Source organism: Takifugu flavidus, chromosome 12 (assembly GCF_003711565.1).
Source record: "Takifugu flavidus isolate HTHZ2018 chromosome 12, ASM371156v2, whole genome shotgun sequence".
NCBI lineage: Eukaryota > Metazoa > Chordata > Actinopteri > Tetraodontiformes > Tetraodontidae > Takifugu > Takifugu flavidus.
The window spans coordinates 11,323,158-11,343,836 of NC_079531.1; the positions used below are offsets into that span (position 1 = coordinate 11,323,158).

At 43.2% G+C, this 20,679-nt stretch overlaps 2 protein-coding genes and 1 long non-coding RNA gene across 4 annotated transcripts; 1 reads left to right on the forward strand and 2 right to left on the reverse strand.

Moving 5' to 3' along the window:
- Positions 1 to 1,548: 1,548 nt before the first annotated feature.
- On the reverse strand, positions 1,549 to 2,287 carry LOC130534787 (uncharacterized). Its single transcript, XR_008952968.1, has 2 exons — positions 1,968 to 2,287; positions 1,549 to 1,805 (listed from the first exon to the last, which is right to left on the reverse strand). It is a non-coding gene; the product is annotated as an uncharacterized LOC130534787 (long non-coding RNA).
- tsku (tsukushi small leucine rich proteoglycan homolog (Xenopus laevis)) lies at positions 1,622 to 9,896 on the forward strand. Of its 2 annotated transcripts, none has more exons than XM_057049331.1 (3): positions 1,622 to 1,830; positions 6,409 to 6,720; positions 7,003 to 9,896. In XM_057049331.1, exons 2-3 carry the CDS (start codon positions 6,415 to 6,417, stop codon positions 7,741 to 7,743), a joined length of 1,047 nt encoding a protein of 348 aa, XP_056905311.1. In that variant the 5' UTR covers positions 1,622 to 1,830; positions 6,409 to 6,414; the 3' UTR covers positions 7,744 to 9,896. The 2 variants fall into 2 exon arrangements, with proteins under 2 accessions (XP_056905311.1, XP_056905312.1); XM_057049332.1 differs by lacking the exon at positions 1,622 to 1,830 and adding an exon at positions 5,725 to 5,836.
- Positions 9,897 to 13,940: 4,044 nt separating this feature from the next.
- mmp13b (matrix metallopeptidase 13b) lies at positions 13,941 to 17,161 on the reverse strand. The gene is made up of 11 exons (XM_057049330.1): positions 16,981 to 17,161; positions 16,540 to 16,650; positions 16,095 to 16,222; positions 15,848 to 15,996; positions 15,636 to 15,761; positions 15,395 to 15,550; positions 15,195 to 15,315; positions 14,938 to 15,071; positions 14,698 to 14,857; positions 14,477 to 14,580; positions 13,941 to 14,390 (listed from the first exon to the last, which is right to left on the reverse strand). Exons 1-11 carry the CDS (start codon positions 17,068 to 17,070, stop codon positions 14,290 to 14,292), a joined length of 1,380 nt encoding a protein of 459 aa, XP_056905310.1. The 5' UTR covers positions 17,071 to 17,161; the 3' UTR covers positions 13,941 to 14,289.
- Between the last annotated feature and the right edge of the window lie 3,518 nt (positions 17,162 to 20,679).

Genomic DNA, 20,679 nt, shown 5'->3' on the forward strand with positions numbered 1-20,679 from the left:
GGTGGGGGGTTGTGATTGTGTTGCATGCTGAGCTGAAGTCAATTTAGAGCATTTTACGACTCCTTTGTGTCCAAATGTGTGAGGACAGCAGGGTTGGCATCATCGGTCAGGTTTATATGGACACTGGTTGTGGGGGTATGATTCCATTCATTTCATCCAGAAAAACAATACCACCAAGTCGCTTCCTTTTTACCTCAAGACCAGTAAATCTACTCAAAGATCAGGACCTGAACGTTCATAGTTGTACTGGTGGCTTCAAATGATCACCGACACTCCTGAAGAGTAAAAGTTGCTTTTTTTCCTCAAATGAAACTTAAGTCTGCATTTCATCAAAAACTCGGTGTGGTCGTGTTATACCGTCTTCAACAAGAGCAAAGCCAACATTGTAATCCAAGAAGTTATAGTATTATAATGTTTATAAAGTTTAAACTACTTCATGTCAATGCACTAATTTATCCTTTGCCAGTGCAATTTTAGCAAGAGAAGAAGGGGAAAGTTCTCCTTGGGTGCTGGTAGCTCAGCCTGTTGAGGCCTGAGCTAAGAAGTGGAGGGTTCTTGGTTCAAGACCCAGTGCAGACAGAATATAGAAGGTGCTCTGGTAGTAGGGGAGGTGCCAGAACACCTTCAGAGCAATGCCAAGGTTTCCTTGAGCAAGGTAGCAAACCCACAGTTGCTCACATGGGGCTCTGTGATGAGCTGGCAACTCCTCCAGGGGGTGGACCTGCCATATGCAGCTGAGATAGGCTCCAGCACACCTCCCCATAATCTCAAAAAGGCCAACAGTCAAGATAATGTAAGTGGTGAGAACTGCAGTCATATCAATTCTCATTTCCTGTTTATATGCTTCTTCTTTCGGTTTCCTGAAAAACAAATCAAACAAAGCTCCGCCTGTTTATGGCGCAGTCGTGCTCTTGATCGTATCTCATTTATTCTAGCGCCGCTAGAGGGCGCAGCGACAGCGAGATCAGACGCTGTGCTCGTCTTCCAAAATAAAAGCCCAGTGGGCATTTCTGGCCATTAAATCAAATTTAATGTAAGTGGACTGAAAACCAAAAAATATTTAGACACAACAGCGCAAAAAATAAATGTTGTGCACCATTTGGAGAAAACAAAATACATCAATAGGAATGGATAAAGTAGTTTCATTGTGCCATTTTCAGTTCACATCCTGATCACCAAGTAATGTAATAAACCCAAAAGGTTGTATTTATAGTCTTTCCAGTGTTTATAACGTAGATATATATGTGTGTGTATTCGGAAATATTACTTTGCCGGGGAAAATGAGCTGTTTAAATCAATGAAAGTGGCCGACATTAAACATACTGAGATAAATCTTTCCTTTCTAAAGGCACACTGTTATCATATAATATTCTTATAAGGAATCGATTTTAATATCGTTTTTTTTCTCTATGTAATTTTTGGAAATCAGGCAGACGTCCGCTGAAAGTCCCTGTCTGTCTGTCTGTCTGTAATTTGACTTCTTTGATGCTCTGATGCAGCCTGTAATCACCAAATTCTAATAATAATAGTCGTGGTTGAATGCCGCTGTGAGGTAACACATTTATTTTGGAGAATCACCGGAAGTGCTTGGCACAGTGACCACAGACTCTTGATGAAGGAGCGTAACTTGGTGCGGGACCTGATGTGCGTTCCCAACTCTGGACACAGCAGTGTGGGCTGGTTTCACCGAGACGCTGCGGAGCTCATGCGGAGCAGCTGGAAGCGGACGCGCACAGCAGCGCAACGGGGGCGGCTGCAGTGGCGAAATGAGGGCGGTGAAGTGAAAAACGGCCCCAAGAAGCGGACTGTCGACGCGAAAACAAAACCCAAGTAAGTTTCTTGGAACGCACGAAGTCCACAGAAGTAAATAACAGTTTAATGACTCTTTTAGTCCCGGTGTTTCGGGACGCGTTGAGGCGATTTAGACAGAAAGCAGATTAGCGGAGCTCGATCAGATCAGATTTCACCATTTTTCAGCGCGCAGGAATCCGCCCAGTTGTCCTTCTGGCTGGACGGGTCAGCCGCAATGTGTTCTTGCTCCATGTCCACCAGTAGGGATAAACTTTACCGTAGGCAAAGTCCTGCGAGGGATGCGCGCAGGGGCGACGCGAGCAGCCGCTAACGGAAAGGGGGCGGGTTGGGGGAACCTTTACGCATGTGACCGTTGGGGAGAATTGCTGCACAATCTTCACCGTCTCCCGGCAGGAAATCCGATCTGTTCAAGTGCCCGAGCAGTACACCCGCCTCCAGTGCTCACTTCACTGGCCATGACAGAACTTTTCTGAGATCATCTGGATACTTTCAGGAATAAGGAAAATGGGGAAAACAGCTGGGAACACTGTCCCTGCTGGGCGTGCACATGGGCGGAAAGACCAGTAGTATAAGACACTCTGATAGAATTTACGGTGAAATTCCCTATTTCAAAAACAATTTAACTAGATAAAACCTTTTAAAGACTAAAGTGTTATTATTTTTCTTGAAAAAAAGTAATTTAAATACACAAGTGAGTGATAATAAACGTGTTTCTGGCATCAAATTAGGTTATGATTACTTCCTATCACTGTCTAGTTGTAGGCACTATATCATAATGACATTTTTTTGGAAGCGATATCCAATATTCTCTTGTGATCAACAAAACAGCGCAATACACGTCCACAAATAAAGGGATTTTGTTTTATTTTAAATATGAAAAATCCCCACCTTTATATTGTCGACAAACACATCAGTGCAGTATTCAATCTATTAATAATAAAATGCCCTTTTTAAAAAAAGAAAAATAAAGTCTTTGACTTGGGCAAATAAGTGGAAATGTGAAATTATTTGTAAAATCAACGTTAAGAAGGGGAAACGGAGCGTTTCATGATGAACAGAATTCCCTTTTCATTCCCTTTTCCCTCTCATTTAAACATGTGCTGCGCCCCCTGTTATAGACAGTATTACGCAGTGAACGCAGGAAGAGTTGGATGTTTTGATTGGGGCCTATTGTAAGCGCGCGGTGAAAGCTGAAGCGGCGACCTCTGTCACACTGTGAGGAAAAACCTGTTACATAAGCGGGTTTCATTGGTGAATTCAGAGCGCTTATCTGCTCCTCCAGTCAACCTTCCTATAGAGCGAACTTTGTTCCCTGTCCTGTCTGTGAATGTGCCACTGGAGGTCCTTCAAGTTCCCTAATTGTTTTACGACACTTGCTTTCTTTCGGTTTTACTCCCTGCCCCCGGCATCATTTGGCTGTAAATGTGACATTTTTACCTCCCAAACCACAAAATCCAAAGCTTTACGAACATCAAAGCCAAGACAAATGCAGCTGCACACCGGCATTGTTTCTTGTTGCTTTTTTCTTTATATATATGCATGTTTAAAATAAAGATTTAACCAAAAAAATCTGGGTCACATGGAGGAGTGAGGAGGAATTCCTTCCGTATTAAGGCAGTCCAGCAACGTTCCGTGTTCATGCGTGAGCGGCATTTTTGCATGCCGATGGGTTTGATAGATGTGATGAGAGCTAAATATTCGTCTTTGGCTAGATTGGAGACAAAGGTGCTGCTGCTCAGAGGGCAGCTGGGACCCTTGGCTCCGTGTTCTGACGGCAACGGCGTGAACAGGCCTCTGAAAGTGAGAATGTGCCGACGCTTGATTTTACACGTACGTGCCAATTGTCCACTCAGCTCTGACTGCTGTGGCCTTCAGGTAACTGCGGCACTTGAAGGCAGAGCAGCTTGTTTAGGATTTATTACCGTGATTTATGACCGGGAGAGGAACAGCTGTTGCAGGAAGGTCGCGGTCCCGGCTGACACAAGAGGTGGAACAAAGGATGTGCGAAAAGAAAGTTGGATGGAGGGATGAAAACGTGTGGATAAAAATGAAAACATTGGTCCAGCTGTGGATTCACACATTCTCGCTCTCTCTCCAGCTCTCCATCTTATATACACACACACACACTATATTATTCTTCCATAGGCCATAATGCGTTCCCAGCTATGGCCATTACAACCGAATGTCTAACCTTGCCCCTCACCCTGACCCTGACCCTGAACCTGACCTAAACCAAATTCTAATCTCAACCTTACAACCATATTAACCCTCAAAAAATCCTTTGAAGTTGTGAGGACGAGCTAAAACATCCTCACTTCCCCAAAAAGTCCTCGCTTTGGTCGTAGAATGTGGATTTTGTTACTCAAAATGTATTAGGTACAAGAACACATGGTAGTCACAACCTCAGACGTGCATCAAACATGAGCCATTTGCACGTGTCACAATCTATTTAACTTGTTAAACTCAGAATGAAATAAAGGCGTTTCTGCCTGATTGAAACACTGTGGTTGGATATTAAGAGAGCAGCAAACAGATAAAACGATGGCAACATTTAAGACAACAGCTGATTTTCCTCCACAGTGATATGACAATCATGATGGAATCATGGCTAAGATGAGACTTGTAATAATAATAATAAGACTTGCCATTTCATGTGTGGGTAATTAATCACCAATCAGAAGAATACACTTTGAAATTAAAACCCCGTGCAGAAACATACTGTATGTCTCTGTCACTTTATCTATTATCTCAATAAAATTTCAAAATAAAACCAAACCTTGATTTTGTGGAGCTTTAAAGGAGGTTAACATCAGTCACATGTTCAGTGTTCAGTGAAGTGGAAACTAAAGAAAAACAGCACATGGGGTGCAGAGTTCCACACAGTTAGACTTTGAACTTTTATAATCGGGTCCATGTTGATCCATGTTATGGCCACCAGACCAGAGCCAGCTTTGAATGAACCAGTGTCATTGTACACCATTAAAGTGCCCTTAATTCGACATTAATTTGAAATAACAGATGGTTTGTGTATATTAAGTGTTAAGAGAGCAGCTTACAGCTGTAGTGTTGGGATAAACATCCATATTCACACATTTTTCGACATGATCTGACTGACCACTGGGGAAGCTTCTGGTCAATTAGTGCATCACAAAGTTATCAAAACACACTCACACACAGATCATTGCGTTGCCTATTTCTTGCTGATCCATTATGATCAACATCCCTGGAAAAGTCATATCAGTGTTAATCCAAGAATAAAATATCCCTCTTTTTCTCACCTGCCCAGCAACCACAGTTGAAAATTAGTGGCTGGACATTCCCTGTAAACCAAAACTTGGGCAGTTATCATTTATTAAACAATGCACATTACACTGTACTGAAGAGTATGTTAGCATGCTATGCTAACAGCATGCAGCTATCTGATAAGCATATTTTCATAACATTTTGTAAATAATTAAACACTAGAAGTTGATTGTTTACTTACCCTATTTTTCTCTCTGGTAGCCTAATTAGTTGTTCTTCCAATGGTTCTTTAGGGTTCAAGTTTTGCAACTAAAATCAAACAAACTAATTGGCAGCTCTGGTGGGGCATCCAACCAGATTCCAGGGGTAGCTGGTGCCACCTCCAGCCCCCCTGGGGGTCACACCTCTGTCCTGACCCACTAGTATTCTGCAAACTGTAAACACTGTTACAGAAGTTGAGTAAAACAGCCTTTTGTCCTGTTTAATGCGACAGCTGCAGTTGCGACGGCTGCAGGAATCCTTCATTTTGGCCTTTTCCCATCCAGCATTTGAAGATTAATTCACTTTCTTTATCACCTGAAGGGTTCTGTCCCATCTATCAATGTACAAGAGTGCTGTGTCATCATCAGGCCGCACTGACTGTTCTTTTCTACCTGTTACACAACTTTTAACCCCTGTCCACATTTATTGAATTGGGTGAGAGTGTGTACAAACAGCACACACAGACTCATTGGTGCAGTGGCAGGACACACAGACAGTTGCAGCAGCAGTTGAAAGAAAGGTATGAAAGGCTGATTTTAATCACATCTCTGTTGTCTTGATATTTTATACATTTATACATCTACAGCTGCTGTCTTTCTTTGTTCATTGAGGTTTTTGTTGTTTTCAAGCTTTCCTTTCTCTTTTTGTTGTGCACTCACTAACAAAACTTAAGTGATAAGTGATAACGCAGTTGTATGTTCATTAAACCATTATGAAGTCTTCAGTAAATTTAAAAGAAAAAGGTACCCAAAGGTAAAACTCATGTAGCGTTAGCAAACAAGTTTTACCTTAAATTTAAACTCCCAACTGAATTTCTGTGGAAAAACGGTGATGACTTTGAGAACAAAATGATATAATCTGAAAGGTAACAAGAGAGCGCTTTGTTTCTGTTGACACATTGGTCTTTGTGGACTCACAGTGACGTGTCTGAACTGGATCTATCTGTGTGTGCGTGAGAGAGAGCTGAACTCTTCCCAGATGTGTGCTGGGTGACTTCAGTCTGTGTTGAACAATGTGGATGTTGCAGAGAAAAACACAACTTAACACAAACTTTGAAACCAGCGGCACGATCTCTTTCTTTCTGTCTTTCAGAATATAATGGCACTCTGCACGTGGCTCCTTCTATGGCTGCTGGCCCCGGCCTCGTCCGGCGCCGTCAACAACTGCCACCCTGGATGCCATTGCGACGTGGAGAGCTTCGGCCTGTTCGACAGCTTCAGCCTGACCAGGGTGGACTGCCAGGGGGTGGGGCCTGGCATCACCATGCCCGTCGCCATCCCGCTGGACACGACCCACCTGGACCTCTCCTTCAACGCCATGGGACCCCTGACCAACACAATGTTAGCTGGTCCCGGCTACACCACCCTGATCAGCTTGGATCTAAGCAACAATCATATAACAAAGGTCAGTGGTGCCCCCCTCCCTCCCTATTTTAGACAGTATGTCTCAGAACTTACTGTGAACATTCTATTTGGAGCATACCTAAAGAGAAAATCATGCTTATGTAATGGTGTGGAAAGATAAAATCCCAGACAGCGCAAGCATTGTTATCACGGCTCCAACTCCGTCAAGGATCAAAAGTTATTCCACAGAGTTATGTGTGTAATGTCATTGCAGATAACTGTCAGCTGGCAAAGTTAATTACTACACGAGTAATTACTATTCACTTTGCCTTTCCTTTCACAGATAAGCCCCAACGCGCTGTCCAAGTTGCGTTACCTGGAGAGTCTGGATCTGAGCCACAACGAGCTGGAGCAGCTCTCCCCCAGCTGTTTCTCCGGCCTCCCGTTGGCCGAGGTCGACCTCAGCCACAACAATTTCCGGGAGTTCGACATGGATGTGTTCACGAATAAAGCCAACGGTGAGCCTGTCAGTATCGATCTGACTCACAACAAGCTCGTGTCCGTCCTCGCCACCTTGCACGGGAGAGTTTTGCAGAGTCAGAGCTTAAATCTGTCAGCCAATCAGCTGTCCAGCGTGCCTGATCTGACTGGACTTTCACTCAGGTTGCTCAGCCTGGACGGTAACCCCATAGCACGCATCACCGAAGGATCTTTCGCTCATTTGAAGGATTTGATCTACTTATCCATCAGTGGCCTAAATGATCTTCGGGAAATTGAGCCCCGCGGCTTTAAGGGTCTTCAGAGCCTGCAGGTTTTGGATCTCGTAAACAACCCTAAGCTGGAGACTCTAAGTCCTGCCATCTTTAGTGGACTGGACTCTCTGGAGGAGCTGAATTTATCTGGCTCAGGCGTGTCGTCGTTACCAAATAACATGCTGAGCCACTTGCCCAGTATTAAGAGGATCTCGCTGGGAAAAGGTGTCCGGTGCTGGAGAAGCCAGAAACAGGCGCAGTTCCACCGGCAGCTGGGTCAGCTCCAGCACGATGATGTGCTCAGCTGTAATGTGAAGGGCGTCATGCTGTGACACCGTGGGAGCTGAATCCTTCTTAATTGGCCAGTATGCTCTGTGAACACGCTCAAGGTTTCCAGCATTGCGGCAGGCTGTAAGTCACCGTTTCCCACGCAAAAAAAGGAAAAGGGCGGCATGGTGGCGCGACGTCACCTCAAGGTTGCATGTTCTGCGTGGGTCTGCGTGGGTTCTCTCTGGGCACAGTCAGCTGACATTCTTTAGGAGACACGCTGACTCAAAACTGACCTTAGATGCAAATGTGAGTGTGCGGTTGTCACCCCCAAGACCCCAATGAGGGAAAAATAGGTGGAAGTGGATGGATGGATGGATGGATGGATGGATGGATGGATGGATGGATGGATGGATGGATGGATGGATGGATGGATGGATGGATGGATGGATGGATGGATGGATGGATGGATGGATGGATGGATGGATGGATGGACGTAAACAATCATCTAAGTTCAAAGTTTTAAGTGGACACTAAAGGGTTAAAATGACCTTTTATTTCCCCTTATCTTCCTGATATGAGAGTTGTGCCTTATCTGCTTTAATATACAACACGCTGTTGTTTGCTACTGTCTTTTAAATATCCTTGCTCCAAAATTAACTGGAAATTGTCTTAAGCTTTTAAAGGAACCTTTACAAACTCCTACAAATGCTGTAACTTTTTCATAAAACCACATAACAGATTTCTTTTTACTTTTACTAGTGGTCTGAAATGATAGAAACCTTTCATCTGCCCAGATAATCTGCGATGCCTGGTGTACTTCTTGTAAATTTGGGCCAGATTAAGTCATTTGCACTTGTTCAGAAGCTGTATATCATTTTTTATACACATGCACTTTCCCAGAATGTCAGCCAGGCAAAAAAACCTCCCATTATTCACACTTTTAACTCAAAACAAGAGCATTAGACTGCGTAGACCACTAAGACCTTAATATGACTTTGAATGTGATGCATTATGGGAATGATTTAAGGGACCCGTTAACATTTTGAGGGAAAAATGTGTCTTAGCTTTTTGATGAGTTTCTCTCCAGCCTACCTGAGCTCAGCAGAAAGAGAGGTTGGAGAAACTGAAGACCAGAATCAGTCCCAATATTTTACAATAAATAGCTGCACTCAACAAGACTGAGGACACAAATGAAGATTTAAAGAGGAGAAGCTTCAAGGTCGCTCCTATTAGCTTTCTGCTCTGCTCTCGCTTCTCTCCCACTTCATAATTAGGGCAGAAGTTCAGGTTCAGATACTTTGATGTTAATCGTATCTGGTCAACCCACACCAGCCAAGCAGTTTCTGTTTTTATCTTCTCATCAACTACTTTCCAGCTGATTAAGTTGAATCAAAGGGGACAAGTTGCCGCTGGCTCACAAAGAAGAGATTACCACATCAGTTGCCTTCTTGATATGAATTTTAGGTAGGAGACCACAGTGGGACCAGATGTTCTCCATCTTTGTTACTGCCCGGCTAGTATTGATTGTAAAATTGGAGGTGTAAACCAAGGAAATTGGACAGTGAATCCTGTATGAAGACATGTATTGGACCTACTGTGTGTAGATCTACTCTAATCCCCTGGTTTATACTTGTGTTGTACATGTAAATGTGCCTTGGCCGTTTTCTGACAACCACCAAAAGTGCCTGGCTTCAGAAGGGTGTTTAACAGTCAGGACAAATATTCAAAGGAAGGACCGCTCAAAGGAATAATAATTCTGGTCAAGCAAGTAGTGTAAGCAAAGCTACTGCTTACGTAAGGGAACCAATTTGCTCTTGAACGTGCATTCACATACTCTCCGTAAAAGCCTCAAAGCAAATAAAGCAAGAGCTTGTAAAACTGTCACTTGAAAAGATACAGAAAAGTTCTCCTGGAGGCAAACAAAGGTTAACCACCAGCATTCACTGGTAATTAATTTGAAACCATTTTGGTATTATGGGTCTTGTACTGTCTAACCTTCCGTGTGCATTCCTGTGGTATCTCTGTGGACCAAGACAAGGATCAGCCTCAAGACTGCATATTCAAGGTTTAGAACGAGCAATCTTTAGCGGCTCTTTCAAAATCACGTCTGTCAGCAGAAAGTCACATGATTCCCTTAAATGTTCTATGTCTAGAATTATATTGTATGTACCTTTATACAGTAAATATATAATAAATTGTCTTTGTAAAACCGGAAGTGTGCTGAATCTGCTCTCTAAATGTGAACTATGAAACAAATCCAATGATGAACATGTCAGTGTCTGCTGTCTTTTTTTTCCATTTTGCTATGCTCCCTATTTTCAAGGCCGTGCTGAGTCACAACCGGGTGTGTCTCCACATCACAACGTGATTTCTTCAACCTATTAGGCTCCATCGAAACCCCAAATATGGTCATCTCATAATGAAAAGTATGAAATTACCCAAGACTTTTAAGGGTCCTGAAAACAACTTGACAGTGAGGCCAGAATAAGGCAGGAGAACAGGGAAGGAGACAGAACCAGAGGCAGGAAGTTGGATTTGAGTCACGGCAGCTGTGTGGTGTCTGGCCACTAAACATCCACCTTTGTGGGACGCGTCCTTTAGGTATTAGTGACTAAACCAGTGATGAGCATGTAAAGTACCGGTAATGGTTTATTCAGTGTGTTTGTGCTCGTGAGAGGGCGAGCTCTGTGCTCAGTGGAGTTCTGACAGAATAGTAAAACACTTCCAGATGTTTGTGTGGCTTCTCCTTCTTCTGTGGTTGTTGTTCGTGCCCGTCACACAGCACCCTGTGAGAGAGGTATCTTTGCTTATATTTACTGGGGCGGGAAGTGACCGAGACATCACCAGTCGCACCGACGGGGTTTGGAATATTCAGTAAAACAGAGTTGAAATGGAAAATGCAAGTGTTTGTGATGCTTTATTCAGCCGGGACCGTGTATCCTGTGAGGCAATATGTCTCCATTGGTATTCATTTCTTTATTTTCAGGTTACTGCAGGACAAAATTTGGAACACAATGTAACTATGAGCCAAAGACTCTAGGATGGTTGGTTAGACTGTGTAAGTGGGATTAAATCTGATGGGTTTACAGAGTTACAGACTGAAGCTGTGAGCTGCTGTGGTTCATTCATGCATGCAGAACCCAGCTTGTCTTTAATAGGTGCTCAGGTCTCGCTTCAATGGCTCCCAAACAAATTTAATTGAAGCTCTGATAGTTAAAGTCGCCTCGCTTCCACGCACTTTGCTGTCTTCATGAAAGACGCATGGTGTTTACTTTTTAACCATTTTGCTTCTTTTCGATGTGTTGTGTCATTGAACTTTTTAGTTTCCAGATAAACACAGGACGGTGATAGAGGCCACAGTGAGATTGCTCATGAATGTTTTATGCATGTTGCACTTTTTAAAGAAGAAAAAAGACATTATTTAAGAACAAAATGTTAACTAACCCAAAATGAAAACCTCTTGCCGCTGACTTTCATAGTAACTCCTGTAAGAATCAGTACATTGAATTGAATTGATTTCTTTATTTGTCAATTTCTTCACATATAATTGACATACAAAGGAATTGAAATTGCGTTTCTCACTATCCCATGCGTAGACAAGCAGATTTCAGGCACAACAAGCAGATTTCAGGCTCAACAAGAACATATCCTAAACTGAGGTAGTACTAAAGTATAACTAGCTTAAGGCCTATGTTTTTTAACTGGTACTAAAATAGGAGGACAGGATAAAAATGTAACACTAGTCGTGTTTCAACAGTATACATAGAACGTGGTGTACTGTGAGTTAGCAGCCCTGGTTATAAGTGTTAGTGAGGGGCAGTGGCACTAATTATACTTATACTTACACATATACCTTTACTACATGGGAAGGCCAATGGGATCGCTGGAATAAAGGAGTTGAAGTTGGTGTTTAGAGGTGATGAAAGCTATCGAGTCAAGGAAGCGTGTCTGTAGGAGGGAGATGACAGAATCAAAAAGAGGAAGAGCTGAATGAATGTTGCTGCTGTTGCCACTGCCGCATTGTTAACCCTCACCCACGTGTTGTCCTGTCATGATCCCAGGAACCACAAACCGTTTGACCCAATCAAGACTGACGGGGAGGTCTGCTAATGAGGGGTCACTTTGAACTGGGCACCACATGCAGTCTCTAACATGACCGTTGTGCCTTTGACCTTGTGCTTAACCTCGACCCACATTCCTCTCAGCATTTTTACCCTTTTCCACGAAGGCCTTTATGAGCTGTGCAAATCACCTAAATGCCTATAAACACTATAATCTCACACCTGACTACAGTATGTAGGACATTGCAAAACTTGCTTTTGCACTTCGGTCTCCATAGTTACGCCCTTGCAATATTGTGTTTAGGGCTCCATTCATGGCACCAGGTCGCTCAAGATTTATATTTTTATGTTGCTGAAATACAATATGACTATAGAGAGCTTTTATCAAATGTAATAATTTTCCCAGAACAGCAGCGGCTTCCACTTGCATGTAGACAAATATTGATTTAAATGAGTATCAGTTACAACTGCGGCTATTAAAAGACCAAAAAGAAACCTTGAAATGGTGATAGAGGTGTTTTTTCTTCTGCTTCCTGAAATGGGGGGTTAGGGTTGGTGGCTTCAGCGATTTCCTGTTTCAATTGAAGGAAAAGAAAAAACATCAACAGGACGGCTAAACAAGCCAAAAGTGCACGGAAAGCTGTTAGGGGTAAACATGTAACAAGGGGCAAAGGTCAGTTTGTTTGAAATGTATGATTTCAATGAAACTAAACATCCTGATATAATAGAGTGTAAACTTTCACTGTTCTAAAGCCACATGTGTTTCAGTGCTGAGCGTTACTATCAGCTCAGTGCAGCAGGAGCAGCAGGGGAGGCGGGGGCTGCTGGGGGGTTTCAAAGAAGGAGTTTGCCCCTTCTGTCATCCTCCATCTGGTTTCCATCAGGAGCTTGCTGGCCTGGACTCCCAGTGTTTTCTCCTAGGATGCAACGTTTTTCCTTTCCCTTCCACCAAAGATCTCTTTTGCCCGCATGCTTCTCCATTGTAATTCCTAATGTTCACTATCAGAGGAAAACATTGCATTAATTAAAGCATTTTTTTTGGATGATTTCCTTTTTTAAATAACTTCAATTATTGGGTGCTGTTATGTTTGAGAAAGGACTTCACGTTATATTAACTTATATCATCAGGTACCTCTTTGCATCCATTTTATCCAGGATCTTCCAAAGTCCTTTCCTCACCTACAACCATCCAAAATGCAGCCGTGAAGCTTCTCACAGGTTCTAACAGACGTCCTCCTCATACTGCCCCCCACCCTCCACTGACTGCTTGTCAATTTTACACTTCACTCATCACTATAAAAGAACCTGCACCCACTCATGAATTGTGAATTGTTGACCCTGCGTGAACCAGCTTGCAGCCTGAGGGCCCATGTGGGGTATTTGTGGCCCAGGTTGAAGCCTAAAGATGGCCAGTCTGCTGTCAGGGGCCCTCGGCTTTGGAACAGCCTGCCTGAGGCGATAGCTGGATAGGTCCTCAAACACTTTTAATTCTCCTCTTGAAGGTCAATTTTACCATCAGTATTTTAAGGGATGTCATTTTGCTGACAATGTACGATCTTTTAAATCAACCAAACCCTAAAACCACTGAAATCATACAATGTAACTTGGTAAAATTCATAAATATATTTTGTAAAACACAATAATGTGGGGATCGCCTGGGGATCCCCCTGGTTGAGCTGGAAGAAGTAGCTGGGGAGAGGGAAGTCTGGGCTTATCTTCTTAGTCTGCTGCCCCCGCGACCCGACTCCGGATAAGTAGAGGATGGATGGATGGACAATAATGTGGACTGTATGCACACTTATGCATATAGTGTATTCCCCATATATTAGATGTTGGCTCATCTGTGTGTAAAAGTTTACATCAAAATCAAATAAATTATAACGTCGGAAACTTTCTTTCTCTCTGGTCATATCAGATTACTTTACCGACATTATGGGTGAGAGCGACATCTAGTGGAGGAGATTTAGAGGTACACGGGAGTGTCGCTCAAAGTGGAGGTGGAGGTGTTATTCCGAGTCACAGTTTAAATGCATCCGGTTAAGTTTAAGATGATCAATGCTACATTTTGGGTGTGTAGATAGCAGTAAAACCTGTTGACGCCAAACTCATGCTCAAAACAAAAAATGTTTTCATGTTGCAGTTGCGATCTGATCGACAAAGCATTTTTAAGTGCAAAATGATCAACTGAATTTCATACATGGTAATTATTTCACTTTTATTCATGTTGATTTTTATAAAACACACAGTGTGTATATTCTTTGTTATAAATAAATACTGAAGTTTTAAAAAAATGTGCTCATTTGTAACTGACAAGGGATTTAACCCTCAAAAGATCCATCAACTCAGAGTATCGACATGATAGGAAACATAAATATTCAATAATTTAAAGAAGAAGATAGATTAATATCTAGGCATTTTGTATGTGTCCAGCACTAAAGATAATAAAGTTTTTCAAAACCCATTCATTTATATAAGAGCTCAACTCTATCAACACTGTTGCGGCTATATTCAGTCCAGACGTGGTTCTGTCACATGTACTGTGGGACATCAGCAGTTTAAGATGGAGTTGGTCGGCAGGACGCGCCAGACCTTCTTGTGGGTGTAACTGTACTCGTATCGCAGGTTATCACGGAAGAAATACAAGAAACCTGAGAGGAGCCAGAGTGGGAACACAATTAGAGACTATAAAATGGAGGAAGATTTAATGAAATGACTGTAACGTAAAGTCCCCTACCATACTGATAAACAGCAGCATCGATTTTATCCCCGATCCCAGGGAAGTCTTTCTCAATGGATCGTGGGTATCCGCTGTCCATGCGCCCTGTCGCTTCATCGTAGCTGTTAGTGACAAAAAAGACAGAAATTTAAAATTCAAAGACCGTAGAGCTCTGCTTTTCTGCTGGACAAAAACATCACAGTATACTAGCAATATTATGTTGAGGTATTGAGACAAACCTCCAGTATTCCTCATCAGTGAAGAGCAACGTTTTCCCGGTGTCACTGATGTGCACAGCTGCGTCCAGCTTTCTGATTTTCTTTGGAAGCCCAAGTTTGTGGATGTACTTCGGGTAGCCCTCCACGATGTCATATCCATTTAAAGCCCACATCCGGATCCCTGGTGAAACAGAGTGGCTTCTTCAGAAACAATGTTGAAAAAAAAATGTCTCTCTGGTGATCATCCTCCAGACAACTCACCGCTGAAAATGATGACTTGATCTTTTTCTGGGTTTTCATAGGCTGCATCCACTTTGTTTCGGAGGGAGGGCCATGTCGATTTGATCAGAATCTGATCAGGTTCAGGCATCTGAGGATGGAGACGCCAATAGAATCTGCAACAAACAGGTGACATATATCTATTATTTTATAATATATATAATAGTAAGTCATTATACTATAAACAGAATGAATAACACTCCATAAGTCCTTGTCTTTTATCAGACACCTGTCCGTACCTGTCTTTAAAGACCATTGTTTCTCCTCTAAGTCCTGTAACAGCGTCAATGCTCAGCATGGGGTCACATTGTTTTGGGGAATCTGGGCTAGGCGTGACTCCAGTGGGGTTTGGGTTTGGGCCTGAAATTCAACCCAACGTTAAAGCCCTGGCTATTGAGAACTTTTTCAAAATATTAGTGATGACCCTGCAAGTTCCTACCATAGAGCTCTTGAATGCCTTTGACGTCATCTTCAGAGAGCAGGAAGCCTGTTCTGTATGAGTATGTGGGGTACATGAGGGCTCCGGCATCTGTGGAGTGACCCATACCCAGAGCGTGTCCCAGCTCATGAGCTGCTACTATGAACAGGTTGTAAGCTAAAGAAAAAGCACAGTCAATAGGTTGTTCAGGAGTCTCCTTTGGTTATCACAGTAAGGCATCGAGGCAGGAGTAGAATATCACCTGTGGAATCTTTAGTCCAATTTTCATCCTCATCGAAGTGAACATCTCCTCCGATGCCTTGGCCGGGCGGGTACGCGTGGGCCAGCAGGTTATTCGGCCCGTCAAAAGGGTTGTAGTCTCCGTGTTCTGCAGACAGAAGACAAGGAGCAGAATGAGCGTGAGTGACCACTACGCTGCAGGAACCTCTCCTACTGAATCAACGGTTAGCGTACCTCCAGAGCCAAAGCTGATCATGATGTCAGCGGTGCCTGTGTGCAATTTCTTAAAGGTCAGAGGGGTGACAGCAGCCCAAAGATTCAGGGCCTTGCGGATGGCTTTGTCCACGTCAGACTTCTGCAGATCGGGGGTATAATCTAAAATCCTGAGAGATCAGAGGGACGGAGGGAGATGAGACTCACTTGTGACACTGAAGATCTACCTCTGAAGAGGGCAACAGCACCCTTCACACGCTGTATATACCTGAAGGTTAGTTTATTAGTGTTCCACTTAAGCTTCCGGGGGAAGTGAGTGTACTCTCCAACGTCTGGAACTCCACATCTGGCCTGCTTCATCACCTCCACAGTTTCTTCATTCAGACTTCCTGTCACCTTAGAGGACAGCACACTGGTCACATGCTTGTTAAAACTCCCCCAAAGGGTGGAAACTCAGAATCATAACTTCCTGTTATGAGGATTTTTCCCCCTTCTCTTGGAGATAGTTTGTGAGTTTAAAAATAAGAGAAAATAAGACTACCGATAATTTATTCACTGGATCGCATCACTTGTACAGCTGTACATTGAAATGTGAAGTACCCTGAACACACCTCTGTCGCCATACCCTGATCCTGGGTCAGAGCTCTGGTCAACACTCAAACAGCCTGTTTCCAGTTGCCACCTGAGCAACGAATACTCGCAGATCTGATTACCTTGAGTTTGAAGAATCGCTGCATTTGCTTGATCGTTTTCTGGAAATCTCCAGCCGCCTTCCGTGACCCTTGGAGACCGACGGGAAGCCCATAGAACCGACGGAGGTACTTCTGTGGAACAGAGGCACAACGGTATGACGACGTGCAAGTTGCTTGATAACTTGACCAAGTTGTTTGGTGCGTGACGCCCGACAGTGGCTCTTAGGCGAGGTTCAGACTTTGACTTGAGGATAAGAGATTATCTGTTTTTTTCCAGTCTGGTTTTCCAGAGAAAATATCGGCTTTTACAGCAACTTGGTGAAATTGAATGAAAATTGTAAATATACTAAAGGAAATAAAGTAAAAAAAGTTGATAGTTGACAATAATCATAGATTAAACTGCACCATCATGGAAAAAAAACATTGTTTGATTGTTTTCACCCATTCTGGGTGAAATCTTACCTCTGCTAAAAGCCAGGTGTCTGTGTCATCGGCCGGCAGCGGCAGGGCGGCGGCGTGAGCCGCCAGCAGCAGCAGGAGGAACGCTCTCATTGTTGCACCTTTGTTGTCCGAACCACTTATTGGTCACAACAAGCCCTTCCTTGTATTTATACTGCTTTGGGGTTTGACAGCTGCATTTTTTCCCCTCCTTTTTTCAGGATCTAAGGTGATTCATGTAAAAGCACCCAGCCACTTCCCCCAGTGACTGTGGGTGATTGTACTTGCCCTTCGTAAACATTTCCCAATCCTGCATTGGAAGCAAAAATGATGCACTTCATGATGAAATGCATTTTTATTTTTGATGGAAAAGGGATGAACGCAGTGCTCTTCCACTTCCCGACATGAATAAATTGTAAACCATTCAGTTAAAGACACTTTGACTTGACTTATGCCACAGTGATGACACTGACGTCCACGCGATGTAGGCGTATATTAATAAGTTATTCAGATAACTGAAGAGTTTGTAAAAAATAGTAAAAGACGCTCTCCCTTTGTTTTACCTGTCGCTTTAAAGGAAAGGACAAAAAAGGAATCATGATCTTTAGTTACACCCTGAAATATACATTTCAAAATAGCATTCTGAATCCCCCTGTGGGGGGGTGTTTGGTGGGAACGTAATCAGAAATATGCACAGTTGCAGCACGCCCATGTGGGTCAGTCAAGCAGCAACATGAATCGGTCGTAACGCCACAACAACATTGAGCTGATTAAGACCAAACCAAACAAGTACGTCATAAAATCATGTTTCCCTTTAATCCTGATCAGGTTCCTTGTTAGTCCCAGTTTGACTCAAGGCCTCGAACGTGCATCCCAGCCATGTCAGCCGGGACCCAGCACAGCCCGCTACAGCACAGTTTATTGCTAACATGTGATAGCGCGTTCCATCCACAGATTGTTTAATGTGTTGTTGCGGATCAATGCTAGAGAAGTTGATCTAAATCAGCAATGTCGGAACCCAGTCGTCCAAGGCTGCAGTTCAGCCGGGTTTTCTGTCCTTCCGGGCAGAAAATGGCTTTCACCAAGGTGAGCGGGAGCCCAGATGAAAGCCTCTCTACGTGGTAGGTCAGAAAACGTGGACCTGGATTACAGGCCTTGTGGACTTGGTCCCAGCAAACGTGATTTATTTATAGTTATGTTAAACTATTTTTTGACATATTAGGCTGAGAGTTGTAGTCATGGTGGCCCTGGTGGGAGAGTGCATTGCTCCAGATAAATGATGGTCATTCGCCGTTGGCTGATTTGCATGAGGCCACTCTGCGATGCAACCGCTGGACGTTGATCCCGGAGGAGCATCAAATATTTGGCAGCGTCTAAATGTGCTGCCGTATGTAGTTTGCTGGAGACAAGGCAGGCAGAAACATGCTGGTTATTACCGCTGTCTTAACGTCTGGGGGAGACATCAAGAGTATAATTAACTGCTCCCACAACAACAACGGGATTCCTTGGCTTGCCCTTAAAAGGAAGATGAATGTCAAACTTGTTTTTTTAGCACCTATCTAACATGAGTCATTAGCGAGTCACCACTTCCCCATGTAACTGGTTCAATTGTTCATGTTCTCCAGTGAATTTACTGGTTGATTTCGATGCAGTAGAGCGTTAAAGGTTCTATCTGATATGAACTGTTTCATTCAAGGATTCAAAAAGTGTGTCAGTCACAGTCATTATTAGACTATTGCCGTAATGATGATGCTTTGGTAAGTTGGAATCTCAAGTGGAGCGATCAGGGGGACAAAAATTGCAACAGAAACAGCTGCAGGTTTAACCATGGTGGCTTTACCACCTGTTTCTCATTAGTTAGCTCATATCAATTCACCAATAATCTTTTATTTATTGTGCATTAAAGCAAAATCATGACATCATTGTGACATCACTGACTAATAGGCTAATGTTCATCTGCGTGCTGTTGGTAACGTTGGTGTCAGACTCCAAACACGTCACGTAGGGACAAATACGGGCTGGTCGGAGCAGCACCAGTGTTGCTCAACAAAGTCCTGAGTCATATAGAGGAAGTTTGTAGCTTGCAGGGGATTTCTGCTGGTATTTTTGCACACACACACGCATACACACAGACACACACACGCACCCACACAAAGAGATCTTTAGAAACTGCTGTTTGGATTTATTCCCTTAACATAAACACCATGCTTAAAGAACAATCGCCTCACTATAGTTCCATTTGTAACTCAATACACTGACAGAGGCTATATTAGATATATGTAAAAATCCATATGTGTGTGTGTGTGTGAGGTTGATTTTAAACTTACTCTTAAGTGCTCAGCAATACTTAATAATTAACCTTCAATGAACACACTGGTGTGTATAGAACCAGGGAGCACAAATGTCAATGTTTGGACATCAACAAGAAAAGAGAGTAATATGGAGAGAACAAGAAAAAGAGGCCTGTCCCCCAGCCTGTCCCCGAGCCCGTCCTCCAGCCCGTCCAAAGTGGAACCAAGTGGCCTCGGTCTGGAACATTGTATTTCCTTTACCATAGTGTGCATGTAACTGCAACTACAGCCTACGTTGACACATTTCACTCTCTAACGTGAACGACTTGCATTTGCTGCTTTTTAGTTTCTATAACGTTCAACAAATGAAACACAATTCAGTTGTTAATAACGATATAATCCAAACATCTGATCCTTTAGCATTTAGCTAACATGTCAACACTGGGTAATTGCGTAACACCAGGGGTGTGCTGGATATGTGTGTTTGCCCTGTGGCTACTCCAGAGCGTGGTTAAGTCACCACGGGTTCAACACAAGGGGAAAGAGAATTTTAGCTGTCTCAGCAGTTTCATTCAGATGGGATTCTGACTGTCGGTCTCCTCCATTACAATCAGGAACAGCCAAAGCATTGTCCCGGTCATCAGTCCAACTCTGCACACCTGTTTTCTGTGGTATTTAGGACCCAGAGGGACACACAGGCCAGTTCAGAGTGTTTAGTGCTCCATGCCTGACCTTCCTGTGATCAACCCTGCCTGTTCCTGGTCTCTCTGGGCTTTGTCCTGGTAATTATCTTGTTTTCTGACTGACCTGAGGCTTATTTTCCCGTGGGAATATTCCTGTGGATTTACTTTCTGCAGTGAGTTGGTCTGTCAATCCATCTTGAGAGGAATTGTTTTGTCTTAAATAAAGACCCTTCTTTTATCGAACCTCTGCTGTTTGTGTGCTGCGTTCAGGTTCATATGAGAACATTGCGCATCAAAAATAAAAACCCAACGTGGTAAACAATGATACAACGTGAAAGATGACCTCTCTCTGTATCCAGAACCAGGCGGTTTGCACCCCAGCAGAGTGTGGATTAAGACTGTCCCACAATGACAGCGTGGCGTCCTGGCCTTGGTCCAGGGGCCAATAACAGCAGCACATATGTTGGGCGCCACCCCCATGTTAACTAGCTTAGAGTTAACATTTGAGCTAATTTGGAAGCATGAATTCATTATGATTCGACATCCTGCTGTGAAACCTGCCCTTCTTTTCACAATTACATCATAGCAGTAAGGTTGTGGGTTGGATTCCAAGTTGAGCCTTTGCTGTGGAGGAATGACTCCATTTGAGTTCAATTTTAACTTGCAATATTTATCAAATTGCAAAATTTGAGTCATTTATGTGGAATCCAGAACCTCATGGCAAAAAAGATGCTTTTATTTCATTCGTA